This window comes from Pteropus medius, unplaced genomic scaffold (genome assembly GCF_902729225.1).
Source record: "Pteropus medius unplaced genomic scaffold, Ma_sr-lr_union100, whole genome shotgun sequence".
In the NCBI taxonomy this organism is placed as follows: Eukaryota; Metazoa; Chordata; class Mammalia; order Chiroptera; family Pteropodidae; genus Pteropus; species Pteropus medius.
In genome coordinates, this window is record NW_024353908.1 from 5683575 (window position 1) to 5710437 (window position 26863).

General features: G+C 36.3%; 1 protein-coding gene across 6 annotated transcripts in view; it reads right to left on the reverse strand.

Moving 5' to 3' along the window:
* MITF (melanocyte inducing transcription factor) overlaps window positions 1-26863 on the reverse strand; it is a 212490-nt gene that overhangs the window by 19358 nt on the left and 166269 nt on the right. For 4 of the 6 annotated variants that reach the window (XM_039851728.1, XM_039851727.1, XM_039851733.1 and 1 more), the window contains 3 exons: window positions 11616-11843; window positions 10491-10574; window positions 8285-8380 (listed from right to left, as the gene is read on the reverse strand). In XM_039851728.1, the coding sequence (XP_039707662.1) occupies window positions 8285-8380; window positions 10491-10574; window positions 11616-11843 (408 nt within the window). The remainder of the gene's footprint in view (window positions 1-8284; window positions 8381-10490; window positions 10575-11615; window positions 11844-26863) is intronic. The other 2 variants (XM_039851730.1, XM_039851729.1) reach the window with 1 other exon arrangement.

Here is a 26863-nt window from a genome sequence, read left to right on the forward strand (position 1 = left end):
TGAAACTGAAATCTTCCACAAAGCCACAAGAGGGAGCTCACTGACTTTAATAAAACAAAAATTTACACTTAGAAAAAAAAGGGGAAAAAAAGTATTTAGTTTAGTCAAACTAGCTTAGGAGTGTTCTTCTGTAGTTCTGAATTGAATATTTTAAAGTCATGAAATTATTTTTTCCTAGCATTGACTTCCTTTTGTTGTATATGCATTTCCTTGTAACTAGTTCATGGCAAGAGTTTGATGTGCCCATTTTTGTAGACATAACAGGTCCTAGACGTTTCTTCTCACTCCCTGAAATAAAGTTCTAAATATTAACTACTAAGACATAGTTAAGTGACCTCTTCTGCCTCAGAAACTTCTCATTTTCAGTTTAATTCAACTCCTATAATTATACCATGTAAGACTGTATATCATTTAGCCCTTCTCCTCCTTGATTACACATTCTGAATTGTACTCTACATGTGAGAAAAGTAAATTAGGATAGCATTTAAATGTAATCAAAATATTTAGTGACTGAGAGGTATTGAGTAAAATTGTACTGCAATATTCTACTTTTCATTCTATCAAGTAGTCCCTAACATACAGATGAAAATATCTCACAAAATAAAGGTAGAATTAAATGTGTTTCTTCTCACTGGTAGCCATCAGCTATCTATTTCTATCATGACTTCTAAATAAATACAAACTAAACCCTTAGCTAAAGATATGAGAGAGGGCTGTACACAGAACAAGATTCTTTCTGACAGGTTAATGTGACACTCGTTCTGATATGACTAGGTTGGGGCAGGAGGACAGACAGACCAATAGAGCACATCTCTCCCTTTTCCACTCAGTCTTCTGTTCCTTTTTGAAGGCAGGATTAATATCATGTATATAAAATGTAATACAAGTTTCCTACTACACAGATGCATATAAACAATGCACTGTGATAATTTAAAATTCCTCTGAACCACATTTCAAGGCCTTCTAGCTAAGAAATTGATTTAAAAAAAAAAAAAAGGAGTCTTGGATTATTAGCTTATTACTAAATGTTTTATTTGAAACAGGTCACCTTCTTAGGATCAACCTTGCCCAGTGTGTATTCAGTTTTATTCTTGTCCAGCTTAACAGAGCAGAGTGAAAAATGTTGAAATGTCTCAATACAGCACTATAAAAAGTCAGAGGGTCAAAATTTTAAAGCTGCTATGACATCTCATAACCCCTGTAGATTCCAAAGATTTATTCTCCTATTTTTTAAAGTTTCACATTTTGGGAGAACTATTGGATATTAATAAACCAAGAATGTGACTTCAAAATTCAATACAACAAGCTAAAAAAATTATTCCCATAGCTCTAGAAATAGAAATAATATATATCATATTTTCAAATGCAAATTGCAAGCAAATTGTTTTATTATGCAATTGTTTTATTATGATGATTTGTTAGAGAAAAATAACAGGCAATTGATAAGTATAGCCAGCTTTAAAAAAACCCTCTAAGTCATCAATGGATCTACATTGAACAGACATCTAATTATAAGCTTCTCCAGGACAGGAACATATTTTCTAACTATATTCTAAAGGGAAATGATATGTATGCATTTACTTAATAAATGTAGAATCACAGAAAGAGATACACACACACATACATACAGAGAGACAGACAGACAGGGAGAGAGGAGGAAGAGAGGGAAGAAGAGAGGGAGGAAGAGAGGGAGGAAGAGAGGGAGGGAGAGAAAGAATAAGAGCATGTTAAAAACTGGAAATAAGACAGAGACAGACACAGGGTTGGGGTGGAAACAGGAAGAGAGAGTCACACATAGGCAAAGGGGAGAGAGATGAAAAAACAGATGAACAGACAGATGAGGCAGGGTAGGGGAGACAGTGAGCAGACTGGGGAAGACCCAGAGAGAAATGGATTGAGAGGGGGTTAAAAACTTAAGAGAAGATGGCTGTGATTGGTATGAATTGACGGTGCCCACCAAGAAGGAAGAGGACTTAAAATCTCTGTAACAGGATGCCTTATCTTGTCCACTAAGGTCAGACATCATTACTTTCAGGCAAAAAAAAAAAGCAGCTTATAACCCTCTATCTAGTCCTATAAAAAATTTTCCGCTTAGGCTGCTTTCCAATATTTGCCAATTAAGAGTTGTCAGCATAGAGCCTGCCAGACTAATTTGCTGGAGAAAACTGAATTTTGTGGGTACCTACTCTGTGCCAGGCATAGAACTAGACAAGAACTTTATATAAGTTATATTACTGGTTTTACAGAAAGAAAAGCTACTGTTTTAGCTATCTGAACAGAGGTTTTTGGTAAGATGTTCATGTCCCATGTTTATAGCAGTATTTGGGGTCAGCATCGAACTGCTGATGATGTTAATCAATTAGAAACTGCAGTTTTCAATTAATTTCCAACTGGACCTGAGCAATTAAAAATCTCGTTGCTCCCTAGCCAAGTGTGGATACTCAAATTTATAAATTAATAGTGCAGCGATTTACAAAGTGGGTTTAGGAGTCAGATGCCTGAGTAAAAGCCTGCCTCTGTCACTGACCTGCTGTGTGCCTTGAACCTGTCTGAGGTGTGGTGTCCCCCTTTGAAAAGTGGCAATCATATCTCTCAGCTCATGGGTTTTGTAAGAATTAAACAAGATAAAATAGGGAAAACAGTACCCTGCACTTAAGCTATCAATAAGTTGTTGTTTAGTAATATAATTTTCTAGAAAAGTTCTGTATTCCCAGTCTATAGGTTGGACAGTCAAGCTAATTTTCACTCTGCTCCACAAAACCACCTGCTGTGTTAATTACCAAGTATCACGTCAACTATTAAACCAATTTTACCAGACTGCAATGCAAACCTAAACACAGGAATCAAGAGATCTGCAGGGCTAAAGTGATCACTCAGTATCCTAAATCAGTGCTTCTAAACTAAGGGTGATTTTGTCCCTCCAGAAGACATTTATCAATGTCTGGAGACATTTTTGGTTATCACAACTGGGAGGCAGAGAGGGTGCTACTGGCATCTAGTGGGTGGAGGCCATGGATGCAGCTAAACATCCTACAATGGACAGGACAGCTGCGCACAGCAAAGAATTATCCATCTCGAATGTTAACAGTGCCAAGGCCAAGAGACCCTGCCCTAAATGGTTGCTTATATTCTTCGTATTAATAGCTGTTATTTGTCAAAGCCACTAAAAGGAAAGTTGATTAAAATGATATGGCTTTCTAAAAAATTGGAAATTAAAAATTAGTCTCCTAGCCATGCATATTGAAGAAAGAATTCTGTGGTTATTGGTTAGAAAAATTCCCCCATAAACACAGTAAACAGGTGAAAATAATACCTATGGAGTTAAGGAAGAAGAAGAGGCATCTTCTGTTAACATGGACATGCTGTATCTTTGCTGGGTTTTTATCCAGCACGCTAACCTGATGGACAAGATTTCACTTCCAGCACACAAGTTACACAATGAACAGATGAAAGCCACAGTCTAATCCAGATAAATAGAGAAGGCAGACACATTTGGGTGTGTGCCCCAAACTTGCTCTGAATTGAGTTTTTCAGTGTTATGCTACACCAAAATGAATATTTTTCCAAGTAAATCATCATTGTAAAATGTTATTATGTTTTTTTCTTTGGATAGTCCCCTTCTTTGAATATCAATTGGGTACTGTTAGCACAAGTAAACTGGGACTTTTATTCTTTGTTTGTGATGCTACAAGAGGGCCCTTGTGTTCTCAGAATAGTTATTTCTAGACTCTGATTCCCTTAGGATAGTTTCCTTTCTAAGTGTTCCTTCCACTTTTTTTTAAAGTTAACTTGAAACAAAGCATTTCAAAGAGTCAAATAAAAAGGAAAAATGCCTAACATGAGAAACATTGTTTAAACTTTACTGCAGAAAAATTTTTATTAAGCATTAGTAAGATGTAATAGCTTTGTTATTTAATTTTGACAGCCAAAACACAAATATATCATAATAAGAGCTAGTAATTAACATTTAGTGAGAGCATATCAGAGCCAGGACTGTTCTAAATGCTTTTTTGTAGATTAACGCTTATAATTCTCACATGGTTTCTATTGTTTAGATGCTATTCTCCCCATTTGCCAGACTAGGAAAGTGAGGCAGAAAGGTCAAGTAACTCACTCAAGAGTATGTGTTGAATTCAGATGTGTGGCTCAGAGTCTGTGTCCCTAACCTCTATGTTATGCTATCTTCCCCCAGTAGCAAAATGCTAAAATAGTTTTCTCATAGGAAGGCTCTAATGGGGCCACTTTTAGCCTTTTCCAAGGTAGTAATAAAGAAATGGACATGGGGACAAAGTCTGTGACTTCTGAGGGTGACTACAGGTTACTACTCCTCTCTTGGCTGGGAATTAATTAAACTCTGCACAGAGGATCTTTCCTATTTGGGAACTCCCTTGAGAGAGCCTCCCTGCTCCTGATTTATCCTTCTCCATTCAAGGTCTCTGTGGTCTCCCATTTCCAGACTGGTGAGCCCTACGAGAACTGGAAGCATAACTTACTCATCTGTAACCACGGCACCTTGCCCAGTGCTGGTCACACATTAGGCATTTAATAAATGCTAAACCAATCTTAAATTTAGTTCAGGAGCAATTAGATAATAAAGGAATGAGATTGACTGAAGAGACATATGTATTCAGTCTAAAGGAGAAAAGCAAATGGGGTCATGACAGCAATCTTCAGAAGGGTCGTCATGGGGAAAAGTTCTCCATAAGGCACACTGGGAACCATGTCTGGAATTCATAGAGACTCGCTGTGGGGAATACCTGGACTATTAAGTATGATGTTATTCTATCATAGAGTTGGACACGTAGGTACTCAATAAATAGCCCTGAATAAAATACTATCACAATTATTTGTCATTATAATAAATTACACTTAATAATTTAGATATTGTTGAGGTAGGGACAATTATCAGTCCCATTTTGTGGATAAGGAAATTTAGGACTTCAAGAAGCCAAGTAACATGCAATGTCACACCATAAATGTCAGACTTAGGATTTGAACCCAGGTCTGGTCACAAATCTCCAACTCCTAACTATTGTGCTTTACTGCTTCTCTTGTGAGTTAGTGTATATCCTTCATTGGAGGCTTTTGAGAAGCTGAATATCTGATTTCTTTCTTTCTTTTTTTTTTTGGTAAGGGATACAGAGGATATACAAGAGGAATGTAATGCAATGAGTGAGTTCTAGGTTGGTTTTGATGACTTTAAAGGTCTCCACTATTGGAGAAAAACAAAAGCAATGAGTTTTTTTAATCATATCAATTCTACAGTTCTCCTGAGTATGCCCACTAGACACCACTGGCAAAGTGACCACATTCATCAGCAAAGTTCTTCTGGGATGCCTGGGCCACTGCTAATTAACACTGCTAGGGCACTGAAAACATTATAAGTATACCCATGTCTTTGGGTATATTTATAAATTCCCTAGGGCAAACTCCCCCAAGTGTTTTGCTCATGTTTGTCCCAGGATTTTGACTGTGGACAAGTATAGTCTGCCTCACAAGAGGCACAAAATTGGAAACAGCAAGGTTCCACAGAAGCAAACCAAGGGCTCGAAGAGGGTAGGGAGAGTTTGACATGGAAATATTTGTCAGGATGGTAGAACATTAATTCTTTCAAAACCAGGAGATGAATTTAAATGAATAGGAAGATGACAAAAAACAAAAGATTCTAGAAGAGGCTTTGAAGTTTTAAGAGGAGTCTTCACTCCTCCAGACTTCAAGTAAGTGAACTTAAAGAACTGGATCAAGGTGGAAAACAAAAGAAAATGCTAACTATAAAAATTTAGTTTACTAATAATTTAGATGTAAAGAATTAAGGATTATCATGTTCCCTGGCCAAGAGAATTATTATAGAAATTTAGTCTTTAAAAAAAAATTATTGTGGTTAAAAAAAGCCATATATATATAACATAAAATTTACCATCATAACCATTTTTAAGTGTATAGTTCAATAAAGTTAAGCATATTCACATTATTGTGAAACAGATCTCCGAAACTTTTTCATCTTACAAATCTGAAACTCTATACTCATTAAACAATGACTTCCCTTCACTTCTTTGGAAGTTAGTCTTCTAAATACTACTATTAAAGATTATGATAGTTTCATGACATTGCTCTCATGGAATACAGAAAAGGATTGACTATGCATTAAAAGACCTATTGAGGAGTCTTGACACATCCAAACCATGCAATCTTGTGCAAGACTAACTAACCTTTCCTAATCTACTAAGACTGAGGGCAAAGATACCACCCCAACTTGACTCACAGAATTACTGCAAGGACTAAATAAAATCTTCAGTAAGACTTCGGCAAAACAGTACCATAAGACACAAATATAAGGGATGAAATAAACAATACAGGCAAGGCTCCAAATTATAGAGAGAAGTAGCATAGAAGAGCAAATGTTTCTATTGGTCTACTAACTAAAATTGGAATAAATTTTGCTGTTGAAGAAGAGTAACTTGACTGTCCCTCTATTACCTGTGACTAATAAGGTACTGCCTTTAAAAAATGCATTAGTTTTTCAGGCTAACTAGATTACTGTTGTATACAGTATCATCCATAGTGTTTCCCTTGGTAGCAGTGTACTACAAGCTGGCATTGGATGTCAGGGGGAATTGGAAAGCCTAACGTCCTACTGAAAGTAAACTTGAACTACAGGGAGTACAGAGCTTTATAATCTCATGAGAAATACTTAATTCCTGATGTCTAAGTCACTTATTTGTGATCCTGAAATAATTACCTGTTTTATTATTAATAAATTTCTCAATGAATCACTTGCAAAGATAAAGTTCAGGAAAAGGGAGAGAACACTAGAAGTAGCTCAAAATTTTCTTTAAAAAAAAGTCATTAATACCGTATTTGCCATTTGCAAGGCAGGATCCATCAAGCTCAGGATTTCTTCATTATAACTTCATTCTAGGCTAATGATGTCATCGATAACATCATCCATCTGCAGGAAAAAGGTCAATTGAAGAGAGATATAAGCAAAAACTGTTCAAAGCAACCCAAGAAGAGATCTTGGGTTTCTTCTTACCCAAAGCAATAATGCTCTTTAGTTAGATTCTAAGAAGTAACTGTGCTCTTCCTCCCAAAATATGAAAATTATCAAAGGCCGTTAGTTAATACTAACAGATNTTAGATGTAAAGAATTAAGGATTATCATGTTCCCTGGCCAAGAGAATTATTATAGAAATTTAGTCTTTAAAAAAAAAATTATTGTGGTTAAAAAAAACCATATATATATATATATATATATATCATAAAATTATGATATATAATTTTATGATATATATATATCATAAAATTATGATAAATTTATGATATATATATATATATCATAAAATTTACCATCATAACCATTTTTAAGTGTATAGTTCAATAAAGTTAAGTATATTCACATTATTGTGAAACAGATCTCCGAAACTTTTTCATCTTACAAATCTGAAACTCTATACTCATTAAACAATGACTTCCCTTCACCTCTTTGGAAGTTAGTCTTCTAAATACTACTTATTAAAGATTATGATAGTTTCATGACATTGCTCTCATGGAATACAGAAAAGGATTGACTATGCATTCAAAGACCTATTGAGGAGTCTTGACACATCCAAACCATGCAATCTTGTGCAAGACTAACTAACCTTTCCTAATCTACTAAGACTGAGGGCAAAGATACCACCCCAACTTGACTCACAGAATTACTGCAAGGACTAAATAAAATCTTCAGTAAGACTTCGGCAAAACAGTACCATAAGACACAAATATAAGGGATGAAATAAACAATACAGGCAAGGCTCCAAATTATAGAGAGAAGTAGCATAGAAGAGCAAATGTTTCTATTGGTCTACTAACTAAAATTGGAATAAATTTTGCTGTTGAAGAAGAGTAACTTGACTGTCCCTCTATTACCTGTGACTAATAAGGTACTGCCTTTAAAAAATGCATTAGTTTTTCAGGCTAACTAGATTACTGTTGTATACAGTATCATCCATAGTGTTTCCCTTGGTAGCAGTGTACTACAAGCTGGCATTGGATGTCAGGGGGAATTGGAAAGCCTAACGTCCTACTGAAAGTAAACTTGAACTACAGGGAGTACAGAGCTTTATAATCTCATGAGAAATACTTAATTCCTGATGTCTAAGTCACTTATTTGTGATCCTGAAATAATTACCTGTTTTATTATTAATAAATTTCTCAATGAATCACTTGCAAAGATAAAGTTCAGGAAAAGGGAGAGAACACTAGAAGTAGCTCAAAATTTTCTTTAAAAAAAAGTCATTAATACCGTATTTGCCATTTGCAAGGCAGGATCCATCAAGCTCAGGATTTCTTCATTATAACTTGATTCTAGGCTAATGATGTCATCGATAACATCATCCATCTGCAGGAAAAAGGTCAATTGAAGAGAGATATAAGCAAAAACTGTTCAAAGCAACCCAAGAAAAGATCTTGGGTTTCTTCTTACCCAAAGCAATAATGCTCTTTAGTTAGATTCTAAGAAGTAACTGTGCTCTTCCTCCCAAAATATGAAAATTATCAAAGGCCGTTAGTTAATACTAACAGATAAGGATGGCATTTGCAACCAGCATCTAGTAAGTGATTCACAGGTGTCAGACACCGTGCTCAGGGCTTTTTGTGGGCTCAGTTATTTACCCCGGACATTAACCCAAACAGAGTAGGTACTATTATATCTATTTTCCAGGTGAGATAAACGAGAAGCAACTAGCTCAAAGTCACACATCAAAGAAGATTTAGAGCCACAATTTGAACCGTGTTCTCAACTGCTATGGTAAACTGGCTGCTCTCCATAGGAAAGATGAACCAGGAAACCTCATCTTGAATAATAGCTGACATACCCTTTTTTCTCTAAAGACTATATCCCATACCCTTCCTAGACCCTCCTTGGAGTAGGAAAACACACATGGTAATTCAGCCCTTTGCTCCCATGGGGGCATGTGGGGGCACTGTGGTTCTCAGGCCACTGGCTGGCCCTGCACTGATCTTACAGTGACTTATAAAGTAAGTTTCTCCTGTAGAGCTGCCGGTGTGCTTGGTACTCCCCAAGGACTACACCAGGACGAGGTTATCATTACGTTCGTGGAGCTGACATTCCCACTAGATCAATTTTATTCCTAAAGTACCAAAGCATTAGTTATGATCACAAACAACAGTGATTACATGTGCATTGCAGCAGTTGCAAAGTATGTGAAACCATTTGTTCGTAAACACCTTACGTATCTAAACTATTGCTGTGTGTGCGTGTACGTATGTATAACACACACTTAGATCTAGAGTGCTTCATAAGCACACAATGAAATCTCAGAACTCAGAGACATGCTCCTTTGTGTATTTTTTTTTTTTTTTTGCCACTTCCAATTAAAGAGGACAGGTTCTAACACCATGGGGCTTGTTGGAACCCTCATTCTCGCACTTTCTGTATTGGAAGCAAAGCCCAATCTTTAAAAGCTTCAGTAGGCCAATCTGTAACATAAGGTTAATAATACTCATTGCCTTATTGCATTCTTGTGAGATTTCAGGATAAATCATATGAGTGCTCATGGTGCAGGAATACAGTAAACATTCAAAAAATGAGCATTATGTGGTCCCTGAGAAGAATAACTATAGGTCAGCTTTGAATAATTGCCAGTACATGGTTTATTAAGTTCCATTTCAACATACACTAGTTTTATTTGCCTTGTTTTTAAAAGATAATTTTCTAATTGAGCTAGTAAACAGACTAATGGGCCAAGGGGCTCATGAACAACCTTTCTTTGTATATTTTTAATTTTATTTTTAGTGAAATAAAATTACTGGGTTAGTGTTATAAAATTTTTAAAATAATTTTTTTCTCTTATAAAAAAGTAATGCAAGTTGATAACATAAAATACAGAAAAGCAAAAAAAAAGGATTTTTATGGCTTATTATTTCTCTTATACATCTAACTCACATTTTTAAATATACATAAGTATATTAATAAATAAATGTAGCATAATTTATATATCCTTTAAATAGGATGTCATATAAGAACCTCTAAGTACTTGGGGATATAGCCACGAAATATTAGTAAATTAATAAAGTTTCAGAATGTATGTTCCATGAGATTCCATCTTATAAAATAATATATAGATTATACACATATTTTGGTTTTACAAATAGTCTATCAAAGTTGCTACCCTACACATTTGCATAACATACACTGACGATGGCATCTAAATGAAGTACAGCTTTTTAATTTTGTTTACTAAAATTTATGTATTTTAAATACTATTTAATGACTTAAAGCAACTTAATGAAAAATGCATTTTAAATTTAATTTCCCTAGGATTATTTAATCATGAGACACTATGAAGACAATGGCTCTGTCATAGCTTTCTATCTTAAAAAAAAAATCGATGAGTGGGGAACCCTTAATTCATCAGGAAGGTAGATTAGCCACAAACATAGATTCTCATTACAAAGTTTACATCCTTGGGCACCGAGTCATTCAGTACCTGCATGCATGATGCTCGTGAGTGCGTGTTCATTGTTGGGCATTCGCTCTCCGCCCTGTTTTGTTCTTCAAATTTATAAAATCCCTGCAAAAACACAAGCAAAATCAGCCCATGACTTAGATTTGGAAATGACTTTTTAATGACATGTTCACAGGAGGCTGATGGTGCAGCAACAAGATGAACTAAGCTTTCAAACAAAGTGGAATCTGACTGAGAAACGAAATAATGAAGGAAGAACTTCCATCAAATCAGCTTGATAGATGACAAATATGGACAGAGAAAAGACGGTTGCTTTGGGCATAGGTGAAAAGACTTTATCCCTTTAGAAATTAAAATTAACCAAACTTCAGAAAAGTCACCTCTGAAATCATATAAACATTTCAGAGTACAGTAAAACTCCATTAAAATGAGGCTCATCATCTCATAATTTAGAAATAACAGGCATTTAATCACAACTCTCCTCTCAGGTATATCTATGCATCAAATTTTGATGCAACAATTAGCTTGAGGTGTGTTTGAGTCTTGTCTCCAATCCAGCCTTTACAAAAGCAGATTTAACAGGCAGCAGCAATTTTATTATAAAACTGAACTTATCTAACAATTAAACCTTTGTTTTTCTGTTAAATTCTCATGTGCTCTACTATTCAAATCCATCCATGCACATTCTGTACTTTTTTCTACAACTCAGAGAGAAATAAAAATAATATTCCAGACATTCGCAACAAGCGGAACTTCTAAATCGCCTGTCCCACACCTTTTCTATTTTTGCTTTTCCTTTTCCACCTTCCCTTCTCCTCTCTCTGAATTTTCACTGCTTTGTAAATGGAAAGGCATTGAAGAGAAGAGAACACTCAGCTAATGCAGCAGAAACAGGATGGGAGAGAAAGTGTCCTCGCCTCCACGTTCCACTCAGTGGGCCAGGTCTCCCGTTGTGTGCTATAACCCAATTACCCAGTGATGCTGAGAAGAGGCTGGAGGGTGACAGCCATGCTGGAGAATGTAAGACACAGGCCAGTGAATGTGGCCACACGGACAGACTAGAGTCCATAGTCAAGTGCGGGAATAATATCCAACAGACAGTCATTTAGTGTAAGAAAACAGGAGAGGGGAGGAGACATGAATTACCTCTTTTTCACAGTTGGAGTTAAGTGTAAGCATAGCCATGGGGCTGTTGGGTGCGCTGCTCCCCGGCACTGGTGGCATGACATGATCGCCAGGCTGGTTTGGACATGGCAAGCTCAGGACTTGGTTGGCATGTTTATTTGCTAAAGTGGTAGAAAGGTACTGCTTTACCTGCTGCCTTTGGGCTTGCTGTATGTGGTACTTGGTGGGGTTTTCGAGGTGGGTCTGCACCTGAACATAGCCACGGAGGGAAGAGAAGACAGCGCTGTTATTTGTGAGTTTCGGACAGCTCATTTAAGGCACAAACATGAGACTTGCCAGTCCACCAACAGAATTAATGATTAAGCCCCTGTTATGTACCAGGTACTGTGCTAATGGATTTTGATATTACTGAAGTTTAAAGTCTAACTTTTAGGATTTGGGGTAATACTTTTGTCCTGTTTTATTTCCCTGCTAATTAGTGGTACATCTCTTTTAAGCCTTCTGCCCTTCTTCTAATAACTAAAAATTTACAACTATCTGTAGGGCAAAAATTTCCGCAATGCACCTGGAAGGGTTTATTAAGATCAAAAACCGTAATCTAGAAGGAACATAACTCAATTTATTTCACTTCCCTCGGCAAACAGAACAGCTTTTTGTTTAAAAAATAGAACTTAAGAAACAACTGTAAAACGGTTGTAGAAAATAAACAGAAACATTCTAATGATTCTACCAACTAGTTGTGGATTAATTCCTCCCACTTTTATTTGGACATGATTATTCAACATTTTAATTAAGATCTTGAATGCAACATAAAAAGCAATTCTACATTAAGCAGTTTCTTTCAAAAGCATAAGACTTGAATGTATGTGTTTTTAAATGTGTGATTATGAAGCTACCAGGATATTTTTTCCTCCTTTCTTATTTCTTATAAACATTAATACAGAATTAGAAATGCTTTTTTAAAATCAATGATACTCAACTTAAAGTCACTTTTCCTTGATAATCACAATTTATTCTTACGAGCTATGTATAGAAGCTGCTGGAGAAAGCACAGCAACGCACTAGGGGAAAAAATCCTACTAATATTTACTTTGTTCAAAGCTACATTGAATTATTTCTTATGGCATCAAACAAACAGCATTAAACTAATAAAACTGTTCTTATTGAAAATAGTGTGTCTATTACAATAACATGAAAAGGTGAATTACTCAATTTATTGCATTATATTTCAGAGACTGAATAAGAATAAGAATAAAGCTCACCTGATAGTGATTATATTCTAGCATTTCCAGCATAATAACGTTTTAGGTGGCCCCAATCCAACGAGAAACGGTAGACTAGTCACTCCCTCTACTTTCTGTAATTCCGATTTGTAGACTGACTGGCACAGAGAAGGCACTATAAACAAGGTATCCCGAGACACCACCGGAAACTTTATCACAGCAGCTCTGCTTATAATAACCTAAGCTAATTAGTTATGCATGTAAAAAAAACCATTCGTACAAGGGGCTTTTTTTTTTTTTTTTTCTTTTGGAAACCCTACAAATTTGGTCTTAAATATTGATATCAATTTCCCCCCTGGCTTGATGTCATGCTTTTTTTCATAAATATAAAAGAACCTTTTAAAGTGATGAGCTATCAAAGTCGAACTCACTGTCAGATCAAGGCCGATTCACTATTCATCTTTAGTTCCAGTAGTATTAATAGACAATGGCATTTCTCTTTCAGCAATAGGTTAAGAGCTAATGCCCCCTTTGGAGAAGAAATTGCCTAAAAGCTGCTGTTACACATGAGATTTTTCTAACAGCCAAATAACTCTGCCACTTACAACTACAGGAAGACTGTCTTTTAGTATGGAGGAGTCTCTGTGCTAAACTTCCAAGTTCATCAGCCTCATCTTGCATCCTGGTCTCAATGTACAGCTTATTCTTAGCTGGATAGATATGCAACTTTCCTATTGATCTCGTATCTGGAAGAAGAGTATCTATCCTAAATAAAGCAGAAAAAATGCACACACACATACACACTCACACTGGATGTATATTTAAGTGGATATATGTTTAAGTGGAATAAATGTCTCCTCAATTTAACCCTCAAATTAGAAAGCATGAAAACTTTTACCAAAAATCTTTTAATATTGTTCTTGGGACTAGAGAAGAACAAGAGTTATCATATACACAACTGATGCACTTATATATTTACTCATTTTTCATTCCATTATTTACTGTTATGCACTAAACACGGTGCAAAGAAAGCACAGAATATACATTATGAACACATAGATATGATTTCCAGCTTTATGACACTTATAGTCTGGAGGCAAAGGAAGAAAAAAGGCAAACAAATACACATTTAAAAATGATGATAATGGTTAATATTCACTGTTGAAATGGGAGATATTTTATCCAAAAAATGTGAAACTTAATAATTCTTTCCAAATGCTCAGGATACTGAAGTCCTTTAGGTTGACAGTCTCAAATTGTTTCAAATGACTGATCTAACATGCACACAGAGGTTCACAGAGGCATTTTAAGTTTCATAAAGGGTCCAGACACGATAATAATGAGGACAACAGACATTACTAAAATAAACATAAAATGAGGGCAATGAGTGTAAAGTGCTCATTTCACTATTACACTTAAAAAAGAAAAGCCTGCACATTTAAAAATAAATGTTAATTCACTGGCAGAACCTTATTCTTTAATGAATCAGAATTTTATGCTTTAGTAAGAAAAAGAAGCCACTTGTTCTCTATTTAGCACTGCCAGTGAGGTCTTTACTACATCCAGGTTGGGGTAATCAGAGTGGAATGTATTTTAACTTTTGACTGTCAGGGTCTTTTTAGTTTTCAATTAAGCTGAGAACAGATTGCCTCAGAACATTTACAGCTGTTTCTGATCCAAACATCTGAAACAGGTAACATAAATGAGGTTCATGAGCTATAATGTAATAGGGATTAGTGAGGTCTGTGGCAAACTAGAGGATGCATATTTCATCTAAAAGAAACAGCTGATAAAGTTGCAGCTGATTGTGGCGATATGAGAATATCAGTCCAATATGGCTAGATCTTCCACTTTTTCAATTTAGCTATCAATCTGAAGTTCTTTTTTAAGCGAAATCTCCCAGATTAAAAAATGACACCGAATTGTTTAATTTTTCACATTGTATAAAACAAATTAAACACATCTATAGGCTGGACTCAGACCACAGGCCACTAGAATGTGGTCTCTGCTTTACACTGTTCAAGAAGATAATCCTATCTACATTCCCTGAGAGGTGGCCTAGGTTCTGAGAAGGTTAGTTCCTCTTCTGAGAAGCGTCAAAATCCAGGAACTTCCCCGTGCTTCTCTGAGAGACAGCATGTCTGACAACACAGTCAACAGTCTAGTTAAGCACTCGAAAACTGGGTTCGAATTCTGGCTTTGCAACTTACTATTTATGTGACCTTCTGCAAGTCATTAACTTTTCAGGCCTTTAATTCTTCGTGTGCTCAATGGAGGTAATAATAGAACCTGTCTCATAGAGGTGTTTTCAGCATTAAATTACATCACGCCTCTGACTTAGCAATGTATCTGAAACAGCAGTTCTCAAACTTTTTTGTCTTAGCACCCTTTTAAAATCTTCAAATTTATTGTGTTTATGTGGGTTATACCTATCAATATTTAGCATATTAGCAAGTAAAACTGAGAAATTTTTAAAACACAAGATTACACACTAGCATAAATCCCACTGGCCATCAGAATAATGACATTTTAACAGGTCCTATAGCATTTGTACAACACTTCTGCATACTCATGAAATGAGCATGAAGAAAGGAAACTAACATCTTGGTACTATTATGAAAAAGAGTTTCAACCTGGTAAAACCACTACAAGGATCTTGAAACGCCCCTGCTCTTTGATCGCAGTTTGAGAACTGCTGATCTAGAACACAGTACTCTAGCAGTCTCACCACTCCACCCTAGCCATGTCATTCACCACCTGGATGAGGGAAACGAGATCCAGAGAGGCTGTCGTTCATCACAACCTCTGTGTGTCTTGCTTCCCCCATCCCGAAGGTGCTGGAGGATGACACTTAACCCTACCCTAAATTCCTCAGAGCATTACTGAGGCTCTATAGTCCCTTGACTATTTTAAAAGCCATTCAAATAGAATTTCTGTCCTCAACAATCCTAAACCATAGATTTTTAGTTAGTGACTTCCTCTTCATTAATTTTTAAACTGCCTACATACAAGCATACAAATTAAAACATATGTGGCATTAACATCTGCAAGATTTCCTGACAATTTTTGCATGTTTTTGACCTTTAAACATACTCAAGTTAAGGAATTCAGATAGCAAAAGTTGGGTATTGCTCAGCACTTGAAGCATAGACCACAAAATAAAGGTAGAATACTTTACACTCTATTCAAATATCGTATTTTATTGATAAAAATTTCATTTCACATAAAGGATGATCATGATCTGGTTAGAGTGCAAAAACCCAAAGGCTTTGAAATTTTTCTTCCTTATTACTGTGTTGTTACATCTCCTTGACTCTGCAATGACTCCTGGGGACTCTGAATGAGACATGTCCACAATGTGCTGTCCTCAACAGCCTTGCTCAGCTTCTGCAGACTCATGCCTATGGCTTCTTTTATAGAATTAATTCATCTCATATTCTGTCTTCCTCTTTTCCTGCTGCCTTCTGTATTTTCCAGCCTTATTTTCTTTTCCAAAAAAACCCCTGTCTTCTCATGATGTGCCCCAAGTAGGGAAGTTTTAGTTTTATCATTTTTGCCTCCAGTGATGTTTTGCCCTTTTCCCTTTCTTCATTCAGATTTGAATTGACAGCAAGAGAATTGGAATGGAACACCTTCTAACTGTCACACTTTAGCTTTGCCACTTCTCAGGTAACACTGACAGGTTGTTTTCCATCAGTTTCATTCTAAAGATCCTAGAACACATCAGTGTAAGATGGTGCCTGTAGATACTATCATCTTGGCTGACAAAATAATTCACTAGAGGGAAAAAAGTTCCCATCTGATGTCCACTGTTCTACTCATCCTACTATCTGTAAACCAGAATATAAACAAAACTGAATAAAAATTCCCATGATCCTTTTAGTTTATAATTTATTTTTTAACAAGTCAACAAAGTTTTAGATTTCTCATTTTATGTATTCTTCTGCTCAGTAAATTAAAAAATATTAAAAGGATTATAATTCAATCAATTGCTATCCACTACCACCCTCACTTTCATACTGTTTTTTAAATTAGTTTATAGAGAAGGTCAATTATGCAATCACCATACCTGAAAGAATACTAAAACAGAGACGGCTAGCTTCCTTAAGTTACTTGGACAAAGTCTTGTCGAGGTCACATCTCGTAAGTGCTAAGGTTCTTTTTAGTCCCACAATATAACGTCACCACGAAAGAAAACTCAAGCACAGAACACTTATTCTCACTCTGACTTGTTTTCTGTACAATCTGTACGAAGGCATCCTTAACAAACAATAAGCACACCAATAAGGATATGAATCCTGACCTGACCTAAGAGAGAAGAACCAAATCAGATACAAACAAAAAGCAAATTAAAGAGTACTTAAAGGAAAGTTAGAAGTGACTAAGGTTGATAAGCCCAAGATCTTTTGCCTTATTACAGGGGGCCTGCCCAACAGCCCAATAAGGCCCACTCCCAATTTTTTAAGGCCTGTAAACTAATAATAAATTTTACATTTTTAAATGGTTGGTAAAGATCAAAAGAATGATATTTCATGATACATGAAAATTATATGAAATCTAAATTTGTGTCAACAATATTGGAACACAGCCACACCCACTCATTTACATATTGTCAATGGCCACTTTCACACTACAAAGGTAGAGGTGGATAGTTGCAACAGAGCCCCCAATGGCCCTCGAAGCCTGAAATATCCATTATCAGGATTTCTACAGAAAGTGCAAACCTCTGCTCTGTAAGAAAGTTTGACCTAACCAGAATTCAGTTTTCCTATTACATAGAAGTTTTAGCAAGGTTTGAAGGAAAGAATGAGGTGATTTTTCTAAAAAGAAATAGTATATGTGTATATAGTTTCGTGTAGTTGTTTTTTCAAATATTGTCTAAATTGGACAAGCAGCCAAGAAAGAACCCAGGGTATACTTAATTGTCCCTATTTTAAAGATAAAAACACCAGAAACTTTGTAAAGAAAATTAAGACTTGCCAGAGTTAGAAATCAGACCCAGATTTTCATGATTCTGTCCTCAGAAATAAAGTAGGCCAATACCTTGTAGAGCTGATCAATATTGATCTAGGGCTTGAAATGAATAAAGTAGTAAAAATAAAATTGTAAATCCTGAGGTGTGTTCACATACCCTATGAATTTATGTCCCATTTTTATTGGTCTGTATACTTCTACACTGCTTTCTATCATATTCCTTTGTAGGATCATGAGGCTTCTGAATGAAGAGAAATGAATTATAAATGTGTATGAAAGGAAAGGATAGCAAATGCATTTTTCTAAAATTTTGATGGTGTAGTAGAATAAACTACACTAGCCCTACCAAAAATTCCAAGTCTTTTACCCTTAGCTAAATGACTTATAAAACAGTGTGTTTATAATCTGCAAGTTGGGGATGATTTGTGTTTAGGACAAGCAACATTTAGTAGCCTCAGGAAAAAAGGTATTATCATAAGAAAACTCCTCGTATATATATAATTTTTCTCTCTGACTAATATAAGCCAAAGGTCTAATTATAAAAAGAACATCAAATTTTTATCTCCACCAAGTAGAAATATGAAAGATTAAGAGAGGTAGCCATCTGCCTGCAGAGTATTTATAATCTTGGAATAAAAATGCCACCTTCAGAATAAAATTTCTATGAGAGAAACAGCAAGATTAATAAATTTAATCTATTACTCACTTTGGGAGAAAACCATGCATTTACAAGTCCTGCACTCTGAGAATCATATCAGTCATTGTGCATGGTTATGTCATGTTAAACAGTAAGGTTCTGTAAATTATAGAAAACAATTAGCATTCATTCATTCAAAATTGTTCACCATGGACCAGCAGCTGTGCATTTTATATTCACTCCTAGCTTAGGTCAATTAAAAATAAAACTAACTGGTACAGCCACTATGGAAAACAGTCTAGAGGTTCCTCAAAAAATTAAAAATGGATATATCTTTTGACCCAGCAAGTGCACTTCTGGGTATTTATCCAAAGAAAATCAAAACAATAATTCCTAAAGATCTGTGCACCCTTATGTCCATGGCAGCACAATTTACAGTAGCCAAAATATGGAAGCAACCTATATGCCCATCAACAGACGATTGGATAAAGAAGTTATGGTTCATATATACAATGGAATATTACTCAGCCATAAAAAATATGAAATTGTACCATTTGCAAAGACGTGGCTGGACCTAAAGGTTATTGTGCTATGAGTGAAATAAGCCAGACAGTGAAAGATAAATATCATATAATTTCACTTATATGCAGAATCTAAGGAACAAAAAGAACAAACTAATCAAAAACAGACCCACAAATACAGAAGACAATCTGGTGACAGCCAGAAGGGAAGGAGGTGGGGGGACTGGGAGAAAACGGTGAAGGGTTAAAGAAGTATAAATTAGTAGTTGACAGATGGTCACGGCGCTGGGGAGCACGGCTTAGGGAATGCAGTCAGCAGCAATGTAATGGCTATGTGTAGAGCCTGAGGAGAGGAGTAATCAGGGGGATCATTTCATAAACTATATAAATGTCTAACCAATGTAACATATACTTGAAACTAATAATAAAACTTAAAAAAATAAAAATATGAAATCACTTGGATAACCATAGAAAATACTCTTGAAAGCCTCTTCAGAGGTTTTTAAAATCATATGAAGATAACTGATTGAATACAGAAGCAACTGTAGAAGACATCTGATTTTGACAGTTTTAACCTCTTGAGTTGTTGATATCTAAGCGTATGCCCAAAGCTCTCTTGCCATATACAATAAAAAACTAAATACAGGATTAGGTGCAAACCTTAATGTGTATATAAATCACCTGGGATCTTGTTAAATGCAGTGTGACACCGTAGGTCTGGGGTGGGAACAAAGACCTCGCATTTCTAATAAGCACCCACGGGGTGCTCCATGGACCACGCCACATGTTGAGTGCAATGCTTGAATACTTTCTCACTTGGATTTCTGCTCCCGTGAAAAGAATTATATGTTCACCATTCATTCAACAAATACTGCTTGAGTACCAACCAGATGTCAAGCAACTACTCTTAATATTCTATAAGCTGTTCAAGGCTGGCCTCACTGAGAAGGTGAGATTTAAGCAGATCTGAAGTTGGGGAAGAGATGAGCCAGGCAGATTAGTGGGAAGAGAAGCCCAGCAAGCACAAATGTCCCAGGTGTGGACAAGCTTCTCATGTTCAGGGAACAGAAAAAAAGTCTCCTAACACAACTTCTTTATTTGGCTTCTAATTTACCACACTTGCCTGGTTTTCCTCTAATGTCTTTCATCTTTTCAAGTTTCCTTTGCTAGTTCTCCCGCTTCTCTCCTTCTTAAATGTCACAGTGCCTCAAGGCTCAGAGCTTGATTTTCCCTATCTGCACGCACAGCCCTGGTGATCTAAGCCGGTCTCAGGGATTTAAATGCTCAGTCCAGATGTCTCTGAACTCTAGATTCATCTTACCCGCCTACTCCACAGCACTATTTGGAGGACTGCAGACATCTCAAACTTAATATGTTCATCATCTCCTCCAAATCAGCTCCTCCCATGGGCTACTCCATCTCAGTAGATTAGGTTGAAATGTATGAAATTGCTTTTTCTTCTGGTAGGTAAAAAAGAAAATGGTCTTTACATGGTTTTACCTAGTTGCTCATTCCAGAAACCTTGGTCATCTTTGCCACCTTTCTTTCCTTCACATCCTATGTCCAATCCATTAAAATGTATTGGCTTCTTCTTCAGAATATATCCAGAATGTAAATAATTTTCACCATCTCTATTATTACCTCTTGACCCATGCCATCATCATTTCTCATTTGGATTACTGAAAGTCTCGGCTCTTCTATCTGCTTTTGTCTTTGCCTGCTTGCAGTCTATTTTCAATATACTGACTAGAGTCATCCTTGTAAAACATGTCAGATCATGTCACTCCTCTGCAATAAGATACCCTGTAATGGCTCCCTGTTTACCTCTGAGAAAAAAAAAAACAAAGTACTTACAATGGCCTACAATTCTCTAAACCAGTGCTACCTGTAGAGCTTGTTAGAAATGAACATCCTTGGGCCCAACTCCAGAGATTCTGACTCAGAATCTCTGAGTGAGAGGACGAAAAATCTGTTTTATCAAGTCTGACAAAGTTTGCAGACCCATGCCCACTTTGCCTACTTCCCACCCACCCTGGGGTATGACCTCTCTGATCTTATCTCCTACACCTATCCTAAGAACTTACTCAAAATCTCAACCCACGCCCTGCCAGTGCTCCTGATCCTTATACCCTGCTCTACTTTGTCCAGACATGGCCTTGCACATAGTAGAAACTCAGCAAATATTTGTGAATCAATGAATAAATGGAATCAGTGTGGCTGAAGTACATGAATGATGGGAGAACAGAAGCTAAGAACAAGGGGTCTGATTGTGCAGACCACTGTAGGGGTTGGAGGCTAGGACTCTCACAGCCTCTGGAAATGTCCTGAGGAAATGGTGATGTGACATTCTCTCTCTTCCTGACTAATTGAAAAAGCACTGGAGGAACTAAATCTCGAGGTCAGGCAGTGATTCACAGCCTGACTCCCTACTCGGAGAGATAAAGTTTGCTTTTCTCTTAGGGTTTGCACAAAGATGGCCACTTCTTATAGCTCTCATCTATGAGGCTTAGGGCCCTGAGGATCTAGAACACATGGCCAGGAGCCTGCAGATTTGCCTCGATCTCTGAGGTGCAGACCTCTTGATGAGTCACAGTTAAAGCAGAGGTCCCCAAGCAGGTGGCTCTTGGGAATAGTCCACAGGTATGGCTTATTGGCCTACCCAATATTTAATAAAAAACTGGAAGTTTTCACATGAAAATTTGAATTTCTGGTTTCTCTAAAAGAATTGGAAGATCTAGCAACACTGAACTGCAGTCTAGTGGGCCTCGATGAACAGAGCTGAGAGACGGCTTCCCTCTTCTGATGGCCACTTGCTCTTCACCTCGCCAGTGACAACTGGTACACTTTACTGATTATCTGCCTGACTTGAAGGCATTTAAATTAGCAAATCTTGTTTTATCCTTTCATAGTCCACATTCCTGGACATAGTTCCAAATCTGATGGAATGGTGGTGGTATATGTGTGCTTAGAAAGAGCCTCATTAAACGAACAATGTCATATGATGTGGGTGAGAAAATAAAATAAACTGATGTAAACTTTTAAAAGGTACATACACGTTTATCAGCAATTACATTTTCAAGAACTTTTTAAAGAAAATCATCACATAAACAAGTGAAGATTTAAGCACAAGGATGTCAATCAAAGCATTATCTATAATAGGAATGGTCAAATTACTATTACTACCTAAGGCCCTCCACTTTGTTTGGCAAATAAAGTTTTATGGGGGACAAGCCATGCTCATTCATTGACATATAGTCTTTGACTGCTTTCAAGCTATACCAGTGCTAGAGCAGAGTTGAATAATAGACCTATGTCCCCAAAAGCCTAAAATATTTACTCTCTGGTCCTTTACAGAAAGTGTGCCAACTATTAATTCTAACAACAAAAAGTGGAAACAAAGATCTAATGATAGATTGGATTAAATTCCTTACGAGGTAGCCATATAAATTCAGGGTTCCCTAACCTCAGCACTATTGAACCTGAGGCCAGATACTTCTTTGCAGTGGGACTGCCCTGTGTATTGTAGGGTATTTAGCAGTACCCTTGGCCTCTACTCAGTAGATCCCAGTAACACCTTCCCCCCAGCACCAGTTATTGACAACCAAAAATGTCTCTGGACCTTTCGAATGTCCTGTAAGGGACAAAACTGCTTCCAGTTGAGAACAACAGTATATAGGTGGATACAATGCAGTCATTAAAATACAAATTTTATAAAATGACTTTTAATGAGGGAGAAAGTTCACAACTAAGGAGAACACAAAGCAGGTTAGAAACACTACATATATTTTGATCCTAAACTGGCTTTAAAATGTTGTTTATATGAATGCATAGACAAAGTAGACCAATTACAAATTATTTAGCAAAGACTTAATAATGACTATCCTGGAATAATAAAATTATAGATTATCGCTACTTTATTGATTCTTTTCTATATTTCCTATAATATACATGACACAAATTTATAATTTAAAAAAATATATACATTCCATAAAAATTAAATTCTGTGGATCCGGACAAATAAAAATATATTCAGGCATCATTCCTCTATTATAAATTTTGCAAACAACAAATAAACCCACGAAATTGTTATATAATAATGAAATTGCCTCATTTCAATTTTTTTAAAAATGCTTGATCAGATTAAGGGGACTCTGTTACTTATGAAATTTTTAGTCTAATATTCAAGTCCAGACAATTGAGTTTGTATACCATTTGATAGTATATCAAATATATTTGTATACATTTTTATGGCTTTGTAAAGGGCTGCGATTGCGTGGTTCAGTGATGCCCTTATAATAGCTCATTGTAAGGACTGTCCAGTTCTCCCCCCTCCTAATAGAGCTGGGAGTGCAGCATTCCACGTGCTAGAACTTTTCCGTGTGCCCCAGTTTAGCACCGCCTCAGAATTGCAGACGCCTTGTTTTAGCATTCCCCCAGCCAAAAAAAATGCCTCCATTGTTTGCAGTTTACTGGGTATTAGAGATCATTATGGTACAGGCAGCAAAACTTCTTTTCATAAGAACTGACACTCTTAAAAAATTGGCAGTGGTCAAGTTTGTCAGAGATGAAAACATTGCCCTGGGCCTAAGCAAAAGGTCAGTCAGATGTGAGAGCTGAATGCTGCTGGTTTGAAGGTCAAGTCTACAGGAGCTGAAAACTAGCAAAAAGCAGTTGCTTCATAATAACAGACTTCAGGATCTACATCAGGAGACTGAGGGGTCTCCTGGTTTCTGAGGAAGTGCACTGTCTTGGGTGATTCCTAAGACTTGTATCAGTTATGTGAAGATGAAATTCTAGTTTGGAATTACTGACCCTGACAATAACTGCAGCATCTCAGAGCACTTTCTGACTGCGGAGCACCGTGATGAGAGCTTGACATGAGGGGACACAGTAACCACCCCCATTTAACAATGCAGTCATTCATTAAACCACCATTTACAGAGGACAGAGAAGCAACTAAAACAAAGCTCTTGATATTACAAAAACCGTATTTCAGTTGAGCACGCAGAGACAAACACGATGGAAACAAATCAAGAAGAATTTCATAGAGTAACACCAGTGCAACGTAGTAAATAAACCATAGAAAGCCATTAGTAGAGAAGAAGCCTACTCTGTGGTGACATTCCAGCTGAAACTTAAATGATATGAAGAGACCAGCTACGCTGAGAGCCAGAGGAGCTTAATTCCTGAGGTAGGAAGCAGCTTGGCATATTGGAGGAACAAGATGGACAACAATGACCACGCCAACAGTGCTCAGTTCAGGTCAGCACATGAACTGAGGCAGTCAGGGCCAGATGTTATTTATGGAGCTTTGCAGGCCTCTGAAAGAAATGTGATTTTTCTGCTCTGATAGAAGAAGCCTTTGGGAGGTTTTAAGCAGAAAAGTGACATGATCAGGTGAACATTTGTAAAACATCATTCTGAGGTCAGTGTGGAAGGGAGATAAAACGGGACACAGAAAAAATAATTAGGAGGCTCCCATAGCCACCTATATGGAAGATGATGACACTTTGGACTCAAATATTAAGATGCAGTTGGATATGAGATATATGTTGCTAAGTCTTTTCTCTGGCTTTTTTTTTTTGGTTTGCATCAAATCTGTTATTTAAGAATAACATACATTAAGGACTTTCTCATGCAATGTTCTAAAATGTCTTATATAACCATCGACAAGTTATTATAAATGATGCAAATGGTTATAAATTTCTCATATATACCTGATTGGGGCATACGAGCTAAGTATATGGCCAACTGTCAGAACGTAATGGAGAGGGGTGGTGTTAAGTATTGTTAATGTCTGGCTGGAATTCCAAATAAATCTGAGTTCAACCCCTAGGCAAGCTGCTTAAATGATTTGAACTTCAGTTTTCTATTTGCAAAATGGGATTGTGCATACTACCCACCTAGTAGTCGTTGAGTTTGTTGATTAGTTTAAGTGATAAAAATGCATGAAAAGTACTCAGCGCATAGTACATGCTCAATAACTAATGTTATCTAATACTGTTAGTCATGAAATTTCTGCTTTCACATTTAAGTAGATCAGTGTTAGATCACTTAGCTCATTCATCTCAAAACAATGAAAGGCCATCTTGAAGGTGAGGAGAGGTAGGGACACATTAGGCCTTTCTTTAAGTCATCTTTTTAGCTCACTCAAATATCACAGATGAATGGTAAAGGTGAGAGTAAATGGGAAGAATAGCAAGTAAAAAACCAGCCATTTTATATTTGTAATAGGCATGGATCATTTGCCTGTCAGGGTATCACATGGAAGGCTTTTGTGAAATCTCTTCCCTTTCCCACTTCCAAATGATCCAGCTCTGTCACTGCTTCTTAAACTGGGTATCAGGGAAACTTCTGAAAATTGTATGCAAACTTTCGACTATGCATCTTTCTAGGAAGAGTTCTAATGTACTGAAATATTTAAAGATGAAATTATGTCTAGTAGTTGCAAGTGAGAGGGAGGTATATACATGAAACAAGATGAGCCATGAGTTGACAATTGTTGAAGCTGAGTGAGAAGTCCATGAGGGGGGCTCACTATACTATTTTCTCTGCTTTTATATAAGTTTAAAACAATCTATACACATTTATGTATTAGATATTTTATCCATATTTTCTATCTTCTTTTTCTATAAAAAGGGAAGTCTTATAGCGCCATATTTTCTAGGTAAGCACTTGGTCGAACTATCAACCTTTCACAAGTATAAAATGGCTGGTTTTTTACTTGCTATTCTGGATCTTTGCCTGAACTTTTCTTCTGAAGGAGCCGATGTTATGTTCCATGAACTGATCATTGATTCAGAGTGATCCATGTCCTTCCTCTATGCTGTGGTCAGCCTGAAAACATCTCTGAGAAACATTTTATTAACAAAGTAAGTTGAATCTGCCCATGGGGTATTCTCACTAATCAAACTAGGAATGTGTATTTTAGCCACAAATGAAACATTTTTTTACTTGTCAGGGTGTACAAAACTAAATTCATATTGACCTTTTCAGATCAAAGTCAAAACTACATCTTTCAAACAAAAATGGCCAATGATCTACATTTATGTCATATAAAAAATTTAATCAACTGAAACTTAAGCTCATAAAGTTTTGGTTTTCTTCATTAAAAATGCATTTCATTTGAAAAAAAAAAAAGATTCATCACACTCTACAAAGCAAATTCTCAGAGGGGTTTAAAATTTGCTGCAAATCTATACAAATTTATGAAGACACACCTATACAAAACCAATACATGTAGTTGGAATAGTCCCATTTTAATTTCTTTGTGTAACAAAAATAATAGATAAAAAGTGTGAAGAGGAAAAGGAAAAAAACATTTCTTTTGCAAACAAAAGAATTTTGAAAGAAGAAAGAAAATGGGAATATATTGGGATTTCTCATAAGGAGGAGAATTTTAAAAAGTGAAAAAAGTAATTATTGTGCACTTACAATGTGCTAGGTAGTTTTTTTAAAAGTTTTTGATGGATTCATTCATTTAATCTTCACTATAATCCTATGAGGTGAAGGCTGTTATCATTCCCGTTTTAGGAAAGAGAAAACTGAGGCTCGTTCCCAACCACTATACTAAACACTACCATGTTATGAGTTATCTCTAGAATTCATATTTCATCATATCATTTCTAGTTTTGAAACTTTACAGAGTATTTGTAATAATTATTTCTTCTGAGTATTTTGTCCATACTTTGGTTATAAATAAGCCTCTCTTTAATACATATAATCCTCGCCTGGCTTAAAGCAAAGCTCTACCTGATTCCAAAGTGAACAGAAGCAGGAACTCAAGCCAGTAGTGGGTTAGTGAAGACAGGACATACAACAGAAAGTCAGAGGGAACATTTGTTATGAGAAAACTGTCCCTGGACTTTTAGTAATTTAAGAGTTGCTGCTTTTTCTTTTTCTTTTTGGTAGTGA